General features: G+C 45.3%; 1 protein-coding gene across 2 annotated transcripts in view; it reads left to right on the top strand.

Moving 5' to 3' along the window:
* Positions 1-17,652, top strand: part of LOC146831577 (cytidine monophosphate-N-acetylneuraminic acid hydroxylase-like) — a 567,547-nt gene that overhangs the window by 403,282 nt on the left and 146,613 nt on the right. For both annotated transcript variants that reach the window (XM_085605926.1, XM_085605925.1), the window contains one exon: positions 8,405-8,548. In XM_085605926.1, coding sequence (XP_085462052.1) covers positions 8,405-8,548 — 144 coding nt within the window. The remainder of the gene's footprint in view (positions 1-8,404; positions 8,549-17,652) is intronic.

The following is a 17,652-nucleotide window of genomic DNA, read 5'->3' as shown; positions in this document are numbered from 1 at the left end:
AGATCTCATCGAGGGTGATGCCCGGCTGCTGTAGGATGAGGCGCCGCAGTGGGACCGACTGGCATCCCTGGATGAGCTGCGCCCGAATTTCTGCTCTCTGGTCCGGTAGCGTGCACGATAGTGAGAGTTTGCGGAGGCGGGCATAGAAGTTGTCGATGGTTTCCATTTCTTCTTGTCGCGCCTGGCGGAGCTTAAACCACTCAAAGTCGGGGTTAGTCTGTGGATCAAAGGGACGATTTAGGGCCCTTACAGCGCCTGCATAGTCGTCGTCGTTCCCTCTGTCTGGTAGGGTCTCGAAGAGGTCGTACAGCTCTTCGCCTCCGTAGCACATGAGGAGAGATCTCTTGACTGTTCCATCTGTTTCTCGCACCCCAACAAAGTAGTGTTCCAACCGTCCGATCCATGAGTGCCATCGCACCGCCGCCGTGGAGGGGTCCGAAAGCTCACTAAACGGAGGGAGCGGGGCTGCCGTGCCATACCCAGGTGGGGCGGGCGCTGGCGGCGCGGCCCGCTGCGGTGGCGGTTGCTGGGTGCCTCCTCCACTGGTGCTGGGGGTGGTCATGCCTGCTACGCCTCTCCGTCAAGACACGCTCTTCTGGTGTCGTGTCTGCAGGTCTGCTTCCCTGTCTTAGCACTCTGGGCCCCGGGCGAGACTTCCTCCCTTGTCTGAGACGACTGCAGTCACCTGGCTGGCGCTGCGCGCGGGCGAGACCACTGGCTGCTCCCTTTGATCTGCTTGTGGGCTGAGCCTCCCAGGCAGGCACTGATGAGGTCACCCTTGCAGTTCCCTTCCCTCGCGCACACAACAATGAGGCAGGGGCCTGGCCAGGCAGACGACGATGGGGCACTCCCGCCCCAACCAGACCCAGCGTGGGCTCGCGAGGGCCGATTCTCCCCTCCGGGGCGAGCTTACCGGCAGTGGGCGGGCCTGCGATCCCTCTCCAGGGCTCCGGAGCGTCTCCTCAGCTTGGCTGGTCCGCGCGAGGGCGCGCGTGTGGTCCCGCGGTCTGTCCCGCCTTCGCGGACCTCAGGGAAGCGTCGACGTGCCGCTACTCCTCAGGGCAGGTGCACGGGAGGGGCGAGGCGTGAGTTTACACCGCCTCGTCGCCAATGTGGAGTGTCGCTAGGCCTGGGGCTGACAGGGGCATGCACAGATGGACACGGGAGACAGGTGTATATGTGTGGGCCAAAGACCACGAGCGGTCTTGAGCCCGTTTATTTATCCCTTCGGGCGTGCCCGCCCTCCGGGTGCGTGGATGCGTAAGTTGCGTATCCGAACGGGCCGGATGGCTCCGTTACCACAACTTGTACGCCCTACCACTTTGAAAAGTCACCAGCCGCCCCTGCCAGGGAGTGGTGGTTAAAAAATGGGTGTTCAAGATATCTAATTTGGAGAAGGTTTCTGAGAGTTGGTTCTACCCTCAGCCCATCTTCTGAGCTTCCACTAGGTTTGTATTCCCTTGCACCCTTGACCTTGCTGTCTGGTTGAGTCCTCTTTCACCTTTATTTAGTGCTCTCGAAATGTGAGAGAACCTTCTGCAACTTACCAAAACATCAGTGCAAATTACTTGGAGCTGCACTGGCAAGCTGAATTGGGGTGCAATATATTTCAGGTGGGATTGAGGGAACGAGGGTGTTGATGACACCCCATCCTACTTTCATGTCTCTTTTAATTCCTCGACTTGTCCGGGATGGAACCTAGAGGAGACTGGGCTTTCAGGGTGATTAGTGCCGTGCCTCCTACTTTAAAATCCTTAAAGAATTCACCATAGAACTGTGACACCGTGTAGGAAGCCTCACTAGTTTTCTCGTGGGAGAGGTGTTCCTATGTGGCTCGGATGGACACAATTTCACTGGCTTCCCATTACACAGTTCACACTGAAGGACTGGTCGGTCAGAATGTATTATATCACTGACGTATGTGTCAGTCATGGTTCTTTTGAGATTGAAGATCTTAAGGTCTGATTTAGAGTTCAACCGAATTGTTACTCCGTCACAAACACACCTGATATTGTGTCCACTGAATCACTAGTGCCATTGGATATAATGTACTTGTAATGCGGCTGACAGGATGTCGGTCAAGTGTGAGGCAGAGTATTCCATCCGCTGTAAATCAGGCCATAACTCTTTTCATTGGCTTGTCAGTGCAGGATGGAGCGTGGTACACTCTCTCCTGGCTCCACTGTTCTGACTGGAGCCTTCTATGCTGCAATCTTCGATTAAAAGGGTTCCAGATGAGACTATGATATGGGGTGTTTTCTGGTGCCTTGGGTAATATCATTGTAGGTTCTCGGGGAAAGGGTGGGGATTATGTCCAAAATAGTAGTGATAAGCTAATAACCATGTTCAGACTCCCAGTGGACACATAATTGAAAGACTGGACAGACTGAAAAAAATATATCATTCTCTGTATCACGCACCCCTTTCTTGGTAAAGAGGTTAAATTTTTCAGAGTGATGCACAAGGAGTGGAAACATGATCCCTCGAACCGCATCACTTTCTTTTCAAGTTAGGCCTAGTCTGAGGTGACCATTTGTCCTAGACACATTTCTTATGCAAGCACCATCACCCGTTGTGCAAACACACCCAATGCCGGTGGACCAGCAGGTAGAGCAGCTGTAAGTAATACAAACTAAGGGGCATATTTACAAGCCCCTATCGCCACCACAGCGTCACTTTTTAAGACAGTGTGGTGGCGATAGGGGATTTGCGTTAATATTTACAAAACAGCGTTAAACCACTTAACGTGGCTTAACGCTGCCTTGTAAATAAGGCACCCTTTCATGCGATACTTAGATTGAAAGGGGTGGTTAATGGGTATTGTGGTAGGCGTTCCACCACAACACCCATTGGTTTTGATGCTGCCACATATTTACAAGGGTGGCGTAAATATAGGGCAGCACTAAAATAAAGACCAGGGAAAACCTGGTCTTACCCTGGCACAACGAGGAGAAATGTGTAATTTCTGCTCGTTGTTGCTGTTTCCATGTGTGCAGTTATGTGCAGCACACATAGAAACAGCAAAAGGCCAATGATTGCTAATGTGCAGGAAGGTGTCCCTTCCTGCACATAAACAATCATTAAAAAAAGGAAGTTTTGCAACTTCTATGTGTGCTGCAATAAGCAGCACACATAAAAATTACAAAAAACACCATTTCAGATTGTTTAGGGACAGAAAGGGACACCTTCCTGCACATAAACAATCATTTAAAAAATGAAGTTTTGCAACTTCTATGTGTGCTAGCTACATTAAGCAGCACACATGGAAATTACAAAAAGCCATTACAGATTGTTCATGTGCATGAAGGGACACCTTCATGCACATGAACAATCATTCCTACAACGCATGCACACTTGCACTATGGTGCAAGGGTGCCTGCGTTGGCGCTAGGCAGCTAAATTAGCGCCAGCCTAGCGGGAAACGCAGGGCTGCACCATATCCTTGTCAATACGGTTCAGTCCTGCATTTCAGAAGTGGCGGAGTGTGGCGTTAAGCCAAGGAGGCTAACACAGCGCTCCGCCACTTCCTCGTAAATATTTCCCTACATCTTGAACCTACCTATGTTTTCAGGCCAGGAAGACCGATCACTTCCTATAGAACAGAAAGGCATTTCATCAGAGTTCTCCCTTCTCACACCCCCTGAAACTATTGAAACAGTGCTCACCCGTCCAATGCCAATCTTCTAAGTGCTAGTTAAAGAAATAGTCACCTCCTAAACGAAACCAGCGTTGGCTAATCATAATTACCAGCGTCTAAGCCTTCTCATTAAGAGAATCGCCTACTCTGATCAAAGGGGGCAAAGTTTGACAGTTAGGCCATTCAGGAATGGGAGATGCACCGCCTACATCTTAATTATTAAACCAGAAATTTGCCTGCCCTGCAGTCCTCAGGTTTGACTCACAACTACAACTGCATGTAGGATCTATTTCTCTAGTACACATTGCCCTCTGACCCAGCAATCTTCACAGCACCTCCGGCTCTCATTGCTCCTCCGCTCCCTTATCTCCCACCTCAAATCTATCCTCTTTTGCTTTCTTCTTTCATGTGTTCGTTATCCTCTCACTTCTTGCTATTTTACTGTCACCCTTCTTATTCTCTCGTCTCTAATTTTCTCCTTTCCTCTCTACTCTTATATCTTGCACTCTGACCTTCCTATATTCTCCTTCACCTCTCTCAGCCCCTCCCTTCTTCTCTACTCTCACCTCTCTTCCCTCCACCATTCTTTTTCTTCCTGTTCACTCTGCCGTTTCATATTTTCCTCTCCTCTGCACTCTTCCCTCCTACTTCTATACTCCCTTTTCTACTGTTCTGTCCTCTTTACTCTTCCTTTCTACCTCTAAACCCCTTCTGTCTTTATGATCTCCAATCATTCAAATCTATTCTCCTTTCGTCTCTTATTCATTAACTACCTTTTTTCAATCTCTATGTTTTCTTCCAACCTTTCTTTTGCTTCCTACTCTCCTTAATACTTTTCCACTCTCTACTTTTCCTCACCACCTCTGCTTTCCTCTCTGCATTGCAGAAGGCAAGACCTGAAGAGGTAGATAAAGAGCATGGGAGCAGTCATATAGTTCACGCTCACCTCCCTGTTTGTGGCCATAGATACCAGCAGTACAAGCTTTTCTAAGACGCACACTCTCATCCCACCCCCAGGCACAGCAGGACTTTAAAAGTACACGTTTCTCTTTACACACAATAGTTGTACACCATTGGCAACCATTTACTCCAGGATACCAATTGAAGGTTGGAACCTTCTGAGGAAATAGTCGCCTGAAAGCCCACAAACAGGCAAAGCTGACCTTCCTGGTCATTGGAATAAGCAGGTGATTGCCTTCACCAGTGCCATTTGCCCAACAACCCTGTACAAATGAGGGGGGAGGCAAAGTCCAAGGTGTAAAACAGAGGACCCGGCCTTACAAGTAGTGCTGTACATGGCCACAGCTACGCCATCCTCCCTCTGCTCGTTGGATGTGGAGGGGTTGTCCTCCAAGGCACACAAAAATCACGAGGAGCAGTACCTGGGGATGGGCAGGGGCAGTACTGCACATCACAGTTCTCATCTTCGTGGACACACAGGATAGGATAAAGAGTCGTGGCAGGACCATCCCTATGCACAAAGATGACGGGAGGGCCACAGCGAGCAGAGCCACTATGCTTTGGACGAAATGCCTGAAATTCCAGGAGTGAGTCACTCTCACTCATGGAAGAAAAAGTCCTGTCAAGAAATCACGCCAAAACAAGGGCCCCATGGAAGTGAATCGACCAAGTAAGTGACATCTGCTACACATCCTGAGATACAAGTGGAAATGCACATATTCCACAAACCAGGTATGTGAGCAAAAGTGCATAACTTAGTATCTCGTGGTAGCTTGCATTTGTCACCTTGCCTCTGGTTCCATTCCCGTATTTCTTTCTTGCTCTATCCCTTGTGTCTTTTGTCTAACTTCCTCACCTTATCTCTCCATCTTTTTGTAAATTTCTCTTTCTGTAAGTTTCTCCTTCCCCCATTTTGTGAGTTTCTCTTTCTACCCATGCAACCCTCCCATCTCTACATCTTTCCCTGCCTCGTTGTATTACTCTTTGTCTTGCTTCTCTCTGCATGCTCCTCTCTCCCCATTCCCTTTCTTTTAAATTCTATGTCCCTGTTTCTATTTACCTTTTTCAGTGTTCCTGTCTTTTCCTGTCTCCTCTGCCTTTCTCTTTGTCTCTATTTTTCTTTAGGTACACTGTCCCCTCTAATGTTCAGGCTTTCTCTACCTCTGTCTTTCTTGGTTTCCCTGACTGTCTCATAATATTGTTCTATGTCTCCCTTTCTTCCTGTCTCCCTGTTATACCGTACTTCTCTGTTTCATAGACCCTCTTTTTCTTCCTTTCTATTTTCGCTGTCTCTCTATGTCCTTGTCTTTCTCTGCGTCTAAGTGCCGCAGTCTGACCCAGCATCTGCAGGGACATAAGTGTTTTGAAGTCACAATCTACCCCAGGGATAATGCTCTGTGTCTACAGTATGTCTCAGCATCTGGACAGAAATGTGTTGTGACCACAAACCCTTCCAGCATCATCAGGCACTGAGAGACATTGTAGTTCCCTGCTGTCTCAGCACCTGTCAGGACAGAAGAGTTTTTAAACACACTCTGTCCCACCATCTGCAGAGACAGAAGGGCAGTGTTGCCCCAATGCGGCTCAGCTTCTATTGAGGGCAGAAGTATGTGGCATGTGCTGTCCGTCTCAGTATCTGCAGAGACAGAGGTACGTCGTGAGCCCATTCTGTCTAAGTATTTCCAGGGACAGGAATGACTTTTAAGTACAATCTGTCCCAGCTTGTGTAGGGGAAGAAGGGCCTTTTGGACGTAATGTGTCTCAGCTTCAGCAGGGACCAGAAATGCATTGTGGGAACAATTTGTCTCAACAGCTGCGGGGACAGAAGTGTGTTGTGGCCAGACGGCAATCTGTCCCAGTGTCTATTGGAACTGAAGTGTTCTGTGGGCCCATTCTGTCAAAACAGCTTTGAAGAAGAAGCACACTTGAGCTCACTTTCCCAGAGAATCTGTTGGGACACAAGTGCATTGCATCTGATCTATCTCAATATCTGCTTGGGCAGAAGTGAGTGATGGGCCCAGTTTAATTTAACATCTAGACAGGTACAGAAGTAATTTGTGGACACAATTTGTGCTAGCCTCTGCGGGGGCAGAAGTGAGCGATGGGCCCAGTTTGTTTTAACATCTACAGGTGCAGAAGTAATTTGTGGACACAATTTGGGCTAGCCTCTGCGGGGGCAGAAGTGAGTGATGGGCCCAATTTGTTTTAACATCTACAGGTACAGAAGTAATTTGTGGACACAATTTGTGCTAGCCTCTGCGGGGACAGAAGTGAGTGATGGGCCCAATTTGTTTTAACATCTACAGGTACAGAAGTAATTTGTGGACACAATTTGTGGTAGCCTCTGCGAGGGCAGAAGTGAGTGATGGGCCCAGTTTGTTTTAACATCTACAGGTACAGAAGTAATTTGTGGACACAATTTGTGCTAGCCTCTGTGGGGGCAGAAGTGAGTGATGGGCTCAGTTTGTTTTAACATCTACAGGTACAGAAGTAATTTGTGGACACAATTTGTGCTATGGACACAATTTGTGCTAGCCTCTGCGGGGGCAGAAGTGAGTGATGGGCCCAGTTTGTTTTAACATCTACTAGTACAGAAGTAATTTGTGGACACAATTTGTGCTAGCCTCTGCGGAGGCTGAAGTGAGTGATGGGTCAAATTTGTTTTAACATCTTCAGGTGCAGAAGTAATTTGTGGACACAATTTGTGCTAGCCTCTGCGGGGACAGAAGTGAGTGATGGGCCCAGTTTGTTTTTACATCTACAGGTACAGAAGTAATTTGTGGACACAATTTGTGCTAGCCTCTGGGGCAGAAGTGAGTGATGGGCTCAGTTTGTTTTAACATCCATAGGTACAGAAGTAATTTATGGACACAATTTGTGCTATGGACACAATTTGTGCTAGCCTCTGCGGGGGCAGAAGTGAGTGATGGGCCCAGTTTGTTTTACCATCTACAGGTACAGAAGTAATTTGTGGACACAATTTGTGCTAGCCTCTGCGGAGGCTGAATTTAGTGATGAGTCCAATTTGTTTTAACATCTACAGGTGCAGAAGTAATTTGTGGACACAATTTGTGCTAGGCTCTGCGGGGGCAGAAGTGAGTGATGGGCCCAGTTTGTTTTAACATCTACAGGTACAGAAGTAATTTGTGGACACAATTTGTGCTAGCCTCTGCGGGGGTAGAAGTGAGTCATGGGCCCAGTTTGTTTTATTATCCACTGGTACAGAAGTAATTTGTGGACACAAATTGTGCTAGCCTCTGCGAGGGCTGAAGTGAGTGATGGGCCCAATTTGTTTTAACATCTACAGGTACAGAAGTAATTTGTGGACACAATTTGTGCTAGCCTCTGCGGGGACAGAAGTGAGTGATGGGCCCAGTTTGTTTTTACATCTACAGGTACAGAAGTAATTTGTGGACACAATTTGTGCTAGCCTCTGCGGGGGCAGAAGTGAGTGATGGGCTCAGTTTGTTTTAACATCTACAGGTACAGAAGTAATTTGTGGACACAATTTGTGCTAGCCTCTGTGGGTACAGAAGCATGTTGTGGACCTAATTTGTCTGAACACCTACAGGTACAGAAGTAAATTGTGGCCACAATTGGTGCTAGCCTCTGCGGGGACTGAACCGTGTTGTGGGACTTATCTAATCTGTTGCAAAAATGCTGGGAAAAAGTGCATTGTGTGCTCATTCTTTCATAGAATCTGTTGGGACAAATGTGTCTCAGCAACAATTAGTTTATTTGTAATCATAGACATCTTACATCTTTGAGTCTGCTCGTATAATGTGTTTTTTTTCTCTACATTTCTAGGTATATTAAGGACACTAATCTTAAAAATGATCCTCATGAGCTCAACAAATTGATTAGAAAAAAAACAAGTGACGTATTCACATGGACTCCAAAACCTGGTGCTACCTTGGATCTTGCAAGAATACTGAAGGATCCCACAGACAGGTAATGTGTGCGTAGTGGGATTGAAAGGTTAGATGTAGTTAATGCTTATTTTAATGCAGTCTGTAAACGACCACACCTAGATCTTATGTTTATATATAGAAGGTTTGAAACAGTGCTTCGTTTCCAACCAGAATAGATTTTGGCAGCTTTTATGAGCACAGTGATGAAATGATCACTTACAAGACAATTGTATTTTTATATGTAAGGACATGGCTTCAATAAAGCCAGTGAGGTTGTTTGCAAGTGAAGATGCCGCCTAACAACAATACTGTCACTATAACCCCTACTATTACTGATGATGATGATAAGTATATTGTTAATACTACTACTATAACTACTACTAATAATAACAATAAAGCGCACCACACTAAACTAATAGTACAGTAACATATACACCACATACATTTAATTTAAAGACAAGCTACTGAGGGTCATATTTACAAGGGGCTGGGGGAGCGTGGCGTTAAGCACAAAATGCAAACACCACGCTCCGCCATTCTGAAGATGCAGGGATGAGCTGTATTTACAAAGATACAGCACATCCCTGCGTTTTCCTTAGTGCTGGCGCTAAATTAAACTGCCTGGTGCCAACTCAGGCTCCCTTGCACCATGCAAGAGAGCCTGCATTGAGGGAATGATTGTTTATGTGCAAGAATGTGTCCCTTCCTGCACATGAACAATCACAATTGGCGATTTGTAGCTCCAATGTGTGCTGCATTGTGCAGCACACATAGAAGTTGTGAATCGTAATTTGTTAAATGATTGTTTATGTGCAGGAAGGTGTCCCTTCCTGCACATAAACACTCATTCATGGCGTTTTGCTGTTTCTATGTGTGCTGCACAATGCAGCACACATAGGCCCACCAAAAAAAGGAGAAATAAAGCATTTCTCCTCATTTTGCCATGTTAAGACCAGGTTTTTCCTGGTCTTCATTTGGGTGCTGCCTCCTATTTACACCACCCTTATAAATAGGGAGCAACATCAAAATCAATAGGTGTTACAACGGGACGCGAACTACAACACCCATTGCCCACCTAAGTGTAGCGTGAAAGGCAGCCTTATTTACAAGGCGGCTTTAAGCCACGTTAATAGGCTTAACACCGCTTTGTAAATAAGGCGAAGCCCCTAAAGTCACAGGAACGTTGTGAAAAGTGACGTTCCTGCAGTGATAGGGGCTTGTAAATATGCCCCTTAACTTTTTAACATATTTATATTGGCATTTTCATTTTTTCATTTTTTCATTTTGTTCTTTGGTTACAGCATTTAGAAATTCATGAAAAGGAGCGACTTATTAACTATCAAAATAAACCAGAGCCCTCTTTCTTTTCTCTCCGTCCCTCCCCACCCATTGGAGAGCAGTTCCATTTTTCTTCTAGCGGTCATATAGAGTTGCGGGCATATCTCAGACCAACTAGCCATAGAGCTGCTACCTCAAGAGCTTGCTGTAGTTTGCATCAGCAGGTTTCCACCCAGCTGTTATTCTCATGCTGAGATACCCTTGATCTGTGTAAGCAGTTGTTTTCTGATTATTAAATAATGTTTAGGTGTGACTTTACTAGCGGCATCGTTTTTCCCTGCCCATTTTCCACAGGTGAGTGAGTACTGCTCAAGGGAGTTGCCACTGCAACGGTTTAAGGAGGTCTGTCATCCTTACTCCTGTCAGTCTTAAACCTGTGGACCACTTTCTCCAAGCAATCCAAAATCTTCTTTTTCCAGGGGCCCTTCTGCTCTTCTCTCTGGAGCACCTTATTTTTTATGTACGCCCAGTATATCACTTCTTTTCTCCAGGCGCCTACTGAGGGAGGCGCAGATGTCTTTCATTCCATAGCAATGGCCCTCTTTGCTAGTAGCACTAAATCCATACATTTAGTGGCCACTTTATTAACCACAGAACATCTATGCATACCCAGCAGACTGATCTCGATGTGCCCTCAGTCGTTTCTCCCCACTGATTCTTCCACGTCTGCCTGTCAATAACCTTTATAGAGTGGGCAATGCCAGAGCATGTGTAGGAGGTGAGCACCTGCATTCTTACTTCTGGAGCATACTGCAAGAGCATTAGGGTAAATCTGACTCAGTTTATGGGAAGTAAGATAAGCCCTGTGTAAAATATTAAACTGAATATATGACCAGTGGCGGCTCCTCCACAATGGCGGAGGAGCATTGCCTTACTAGCTCAGAGCCTGTAGCTGAAAAAGAAAATTATAACTTTCTGTCACTTTATTTTTTAGCTGCTGGCTTTGAGCCAGCGTGTGCAGGGAGGGGCAGGGCCATGGTAGGGGGAGGAGAAGTGGTATGTGTAAGTGCACATGTCAGTTTGGCCAGCCGTCTCAGACCGGCCAAACTGACATGCACACTTAGGTTTCTCCAACCCAGCTGTATTGCACAGACGGGTTGGAGAAACAGCACAGACTCCCCGTGCCTGAGCGAGCATCTTTTCAGCCCACTAAGGCCGATCCCTGCGCTGCTCTCATGCTTGAGAGCAGCACGGGGATTGGATGGGAGTCGTAATGCTGAAAAGGAACTGCAGCAGAGGAGCGCGAGGCAGCACCAGGTAAGTGGTTTTAATTTTTTTAGCATTAACCCCCCCTGCAGCGTGCTGCCCCGCTTGCTTCCCACTGGCCCCCTTTCTCCCCCCACACCTCCTCCACATGCCCCACCGGTATTTTTCGGTGTCGACCGTGACTGAATATATTTGAAATGGGTGTTGCAGGATGCTTTCCTCGAATATTCGAGGACCTTCTGACATTCTTTATCACTGAATGACTGGCCAACTATGCCTTCCCATTTATCCCTCACTGGTTGCAGAGACACCCCAGTGCATTATAATTCTGCCTTATAGAACCAGGAGACCATCTGGCAGGCATCTTCCGACATATAAATCGCCTGAATAATTGCATGTTTCGGGGGCCCAGCAGTATCAATGCCCCACAGTTGTCGAAGGGCATTGAACATTTTATTGTAAAGTAAGAACTTGCCACCAAGTAGTCTTAGGCACGCTCCGGTGTTTGGAATTATTTTAGGGTACTATTATTGAAAAGGTGTCCGATGGAGCATAGCCCTACTGCATCCCAGGGCCTTAAGTCATGTTGTGTGTTACACCCCTATGCTACTGTAAGACCTTTCAAGGGGAATGCTGAGCATAAGGTTGCATGTGCTTTGTGTAATCTGTGCCCCACTGCAGGTGTCTCCTATCCATCTGAACCAACAATAGACAGCTCCTGGTTGCCTTCACAGGCCCAACACTTATGCTTGTACCTCCCCTTTATATATGTGAGTGGTTTAAACTCTGCTTCCTGTAAATGCCAATCCACTAACCCATTTAATCTGTGTTGCCAAGTAGTATCCTCTAAAATCCGGACCGCTATGCCTTCTGTTGAAGTACTGGAGAAGAACGACTGACACCACGAAGTCCAAAAGGTAAGTTTATTGTCACTCTTCAGCAGGAATGGGGATTCCAGCCTGCTTCATCTTTCAAAGGCCTCACGGAGAATGCCCGGCCTCCCTGGAAAGCCGATAGCATTCCAGGAATACCACAGCAACCCCACGAGATACGTTGATGCGTGAAAATACTAGATTACACATCACAACATATCCCTTACTTTACAAAGCAATAAGCAAAAAAAAGAATCAAAAGTTAAGCACAACAAACAGAGAGAACGAAACACCCAATGTATGACAATCCCAAAGAAACCCAGAAAACTTCAACCCTACCCCAATACAAAATCATAAAATTTTACAGGAACAGAACGTGAAAGAGGTTGCCTTTATTCTTTAGATACAACACCTCGCACTGACTTAGTGCTGGTGTCTCCTGAAATTTCATTGATATGCATATCCACACAGACATCACATTTCTTGCAATACAGGGTTACTCTCCTCCTGTTCCACTTTTGTCCGTTCACTAAAACTACATGCCACTTATGCACTTCCTTCAATTCCACATTTGCAGAGAATCTGTTGACACCCTGCTCTCTTCTGCCCAATTTGACAATGACTAAATCACCACTCTCAATGTTACCTCCCTTCACAGTGTACTCTCCTTTGACACGAACATCACTCTCAAGCATCCACTGAGGAGTGATTTTGGCATTTTGGCAGTCTTTGGCATTCTACCCCTCATTCTTTAAAACAGCATTTTATTAGTGACACCATGTATGGTAGTGTTGCAAGACCAAACCATGTTCTCCACGCTTCTCTGAACATCCTGATTCCCTTGAATAGCCATTTGGATAGTGCCTTTGATGACTCTATTCATGTGTTCCACCATGCCATTTCCCTGTGGATTGTATAATGACGTGCACACATGTTTTATGCCATTTCCCTTTAAGAATCTCTACATAGCATGGGAAACGTGTTGAGTGCCATTATCAGTCACCATGATGCAAGGAAAACCTTCTCTCTTGAAAATCGTGTCTAACTTCTTGATCACCGTACTAGTAGTGATGTTTCTCAAGAATTCTACAATGACCCACCATGAATAGACATCCACCAAGACCGTTAGCAAATCGCTTGTCTCCTGGTAAAAAATCCATAGGGCCAACGAAATCCATACACACTTTCTCCCATGTCACTCCACATTGATCTCCCGAAATGTAACCCATACCTTGTGAACCAACTTTGAGCTTTTTCTCACTTTCACTGCACAAACTAAAGCTTTACCCACAATCTGACGTCTTCCTCTAGACCTGGCCACCAAAAACTGTCCTTGAGACGTTTTTTCATAATGGTTTGTCCCAGAGGAACTAAATGTGCCAGAAGAAACACTTTCTTTCTGAGAACACTAGGGGGTACAAATCTTTCGCCCCTTAAAACTAAATCGTCCGTCACACCAATACTGAGCTCCTCCTGCAGTTTGACAAAATTCTTTAAGACTGGCTTGAGATCACCTTCACGCCACCATCCAGAGACCTGATGGAACTAACTAGCTCTCTATAATCATCATCATGCTTGGCTGCTTCATGCCACTCGTCCCTAGAGACGGATTTGGATTCATTTACAAACACATCCACAACATTGGCTACTAGACATATTGTTTCCTCCTCACTCTCTCCACTCTCCGCCACACTAAGCGGTAGTCTAGATAGACAGTCCGCCTCAACGTTTTTCCATCCTGATATATACTCGAGTTTGTACATGAACTCTTGCAGCCTGGCCGCAAAACTCATTAATCGTGAAGAGCCTTTACTTGCCCCCAGGACTCAACATTCTAATGAGGGGCTTGTGGTCCGTTCTTAAGTTGAAGTGTGCACCCCACAAATAGGTATGAAAATATTGAACACCCCATGCCGAAGCTAAAGCCTCTCTTTCAAAGACCGCATAATTACGTTCAAATTTATTGAGTGTGCGTGACGCAAATGCCACTGTTTCCTCTACACCACATTTGTTTTGCGATAGAACAGCACCAATACCGTGAGCACTGGCGTCAACAGTGATAAAGGAATATTTACCCGGTTCAAATGGAGTTAGAATACCAGCACTCATTATTTTGACCCTAATACTTTGAAATGCCTTTTCTTGTGCTATACTCCAAACAAGTGATGCCCCCTTCCTCAACAATTCTCTTGAAGCCTCAGTTTTGTGTGCAAAGTTAAGAACAAACTTTGAATAATACTCAATTAATCCCATAAAGGTTTCAAGCTGAATTTTAGTAGTGGCAGCCAGCTTGATAGCTTTCAACAAGTCTTCTTTGGTTGAACACCACCCTCCGAAATGGTGTACTCCAAGTAATCCACCTCTTTCAATAAAAACTTGCATTTATCCTTCCTTAGAGTTAGACCCGCCCTATGTAAAATCTCCAGGACCTTCGCCAATGTTTTGATATGTTCTGCTTCGTCTTTGCCAGTTATAAGGATATCATCTTGAAAATAGTGAGTGTTCTTTACCCCTTTAAGTAGACTGTGCATCATGTGCTGGAATACGCTAGCGGTCGATGCATGGCCAATAGGAAGCCTCATAAATTGGAAAGCCCCCTCCATAGTTAGAAAGGCAGTTAACTTTCTCGAATCAGGATGCAACATAACTTGATGGTACGCTGACCTCAAATCTAATTTAGTGAAAAACTTGGATTTATCCATCAAAAGTACCATCTCAGATATGTTAGGTAAAGGAAAACTATTGACAATTATGTTTTGATTAAGGGATCTGAGGTCAACACAAAAACAAAGTTTACCATCCTTTTTCTTGGTGACAACCACAGGAGAAAGCCACTCTGAGACTTAAACGGGTTCTATAACGTTTTGTTTCTGCATGATACGCGACATCTCCTTAACCTCATCCTAAATGGAAATGGGAATCTTCCTTAAAGCATGCCTGACTGGCTGAACATCATCCTTAAGTTTGATCTTGTGCACATACCCCACCAATTTTCGTAAGTCTACACGAAAAACGTCATTGTACCTTGGTAAAATGGTATCAAGTGTAGCACGATCCTCCACCAGCATTACTTGTTCGGTGGATCTGGGATCTATGACTATATGCAAATCATGCTGTTGTACCCAGCCTAATATAGCAGGACCATCATTTGAGATATATACCCTTCCCATTGCACCTCTTCCCTAGAATTCAAACTTAGTTTCCATAAAGCCTTTGATGGAAATAGCTTCACCACTGTACCCTTGGGGGATATGTCAATAATGGTGAGTGATACATTTGGCCAAGAGTCAAAAAGGTATAATAGCGAACATGGATCCACCATCAATTCGACAGCAACCCCATTCACTAAGAGGGTTGCTTTAGGTCTTTGTAATCTGTTGACAGATTCGTCTTCCACACACAATAATATGTAAGGTGCAACATAACCTTCACCAACAAAAACGGCTCGGTTTCTTGAAAGATCTTTACAAACTCTGCTTAAATGGCCCTTTTTCCCACATGTTCTGCAGATTTAGTCTCTAGTGTAACATCCCACATAATCCGCAGCATGACCCATACTACCACATCTATAACAGCCATTACGTTTACTTCTGTTATCGCCTACAGGCTTTGGTTTGAATTTGGTTGAACTAGATCTGCCATCACTCTTATGTTTTACTTTGAGCTCACTGTCTATTTGATCATCCTTCTTAGCAACTACGTTTATAGTGTCTTTTTTTTTAGTATAGACTATGTATTTCTCGCATAAATTTATCAGATTCTTCTACAACTTTAGCAATGTAGGATTTCTAGCAGCCCAAAGTTTCTCCTGCATTCTCTTATTTTTACATTGCACAATTAATTGGTCTCTAATCATCTGATAAGTCATGGCACCAAAGTCACATTTAAGTGCCAATTCTCGTAACCTTGTGACCATTTGATCTACTGTTTCCCTTTCCTTTAGAGGTGAAGAATAAAACTTGTGACGTTGCATTACAATGTTGACTTGTTTGCCAAAACACTTTCCAAGTCTGTTCTTTGCCTCTACATACGGGTTATCAATAGGTTCACCATCAGCTCCCATAACCTCTGGTAGAATCTTAAACACATGTTGACCATCTTTTCCTAATGAGTTTAATAATAAGGTTTTTTTCCTTGTAGCTTGAAATCTGAGACCATCAATTGCTTTAATATAGTTTTCAAAAATGCCAATCCACTGTTCCCATTCTATGGATGGTGCTCCGCCTTCTGATAAAAAAAATGGGGGGCGGTGAAACCATTTAATTTGCTGCCATGACGTTGTAGAACACAAATACAGGTGAAACAAGAAAGAAATGACAGAGGAAAGATAATTGGTGTATAGAATGAGATATAAAGTGATGGTGGTAAACCACTAATTCAGCAGGTAAGTGTGAGCAGGGTGGGCAAATCATGGTAGAAATTTGCATTATATAAAATCGGCAAGAACAAAAGGTGGTGTGCAAATCACAGTATAGATCTACACAAGGTGTGTTGATGAGGATAATGCAGCTCAGGGCAGGTGTCCGGATCACTGTGTCGATCTGCAAGACTTGTAAGACCAAGTGTGCAAATTACTGTGTTGCCACAATGTTGTGGTTTAATAAACTGTAAAATTGGTGTGCAGATCACCGTACTGATCTGCAGAATTGTTGAGGAAGAAAACGTGTGACCCAATCAACGTGAGAAGTCAACACGTTAACAAAGATTGTCAGCTGAGTAGAACAACACAGAGGGTATCGGTAAAGTCAGCTGTGCTAAACAGCCTAATAAGGCAACAAGAAAGTACATCCAAGATGGCGTTATGTCACCGTGTGCATGATTACGTTGATAACCAAAGTGTAGCAGAAAGCCTTTGCCACGTTGAAGATCTGCGGTTACCAGGGAACGCACTAACACGGAGCGCGAGCAAAGGGCTCACTGGCGAGTGAGCATACAACGGCTCGATTAAAGTAAAGAAAAACGAAAAGTATGTTTTTTTCGAGGATTTGGTTCTGGGCTCACACACAACCAAAAGGAAGAGTTGAAGCATCAACACCGGGAGAAGTACAAGCAGATCGGTGAGCCGAAGGGAAGAACACCGTGGATTTGCTTCCCGCTGCTGAAGCGACGCTGCAGGCAATCATCACCAAAATGTTGAAGTACTGGAGAAGAACGATGGACACCACGAAGTCCAAAAGGTAAGTTTATTGTCACTCTTTAGCATGAACGGGAATCCGAGCCTGCTTCATTCGTTAACCGCCTCACGGAGAATGCCCGGCCTCCCTGGAATGCTGATAGCATTCCACGGATACCACAGGAACCCCACGCAACACGTTGAAGATGGAGGAAAGGACTAGATTACACATCACAACACCTTCTCTGTCAGTCAGCAGCTTAAGCTTTGCTAATGCCACCTGCCACCTGCAAGGCCCTAGACCAGTGTCCTCAACAGTGCATCCATATCCATGAATAGCGCTCTCGGCAGGGCATATGGGATATTAGAAAAATAACACAACAACCATGGCAGCATAGACATTTTGGCCACCGCTATGCGGCCTGCCACACACTATGGGAGGCCTGACCAGAATACCAACTGTGCCGTCAAGGATCTAACAGCCATATCGATGTTCACTTCTCTGAGGTCTTTTTTTGCATGGTACATACGTATACCCAAATACCAAAAGGTATGAGGCTCCCATGGTAAGACCCACGCTGCCTACACGGCTGTGCATTGTAATTGAGATGAGAC

This window comes from Triturus cristatus, chromosome 5_1 (assembly GCF_964204655.1).
Source record: "Triturus cristatus chromosome 5_1, aTriCri1.1, whole genome shotgun sequence".
In the NCBI taxonomy this organism is placed as follows: domain Eukaryota; kingdom Metazoa; phylum Chordata; class Amphibia; order Caudata; family Salamandridae; genus Triturus; species Triturus cristatus.
Note: the sequence above shows the minus strand (reverse complement) of the source record. Positions and strands in the feature narration are given on the sequence as shown.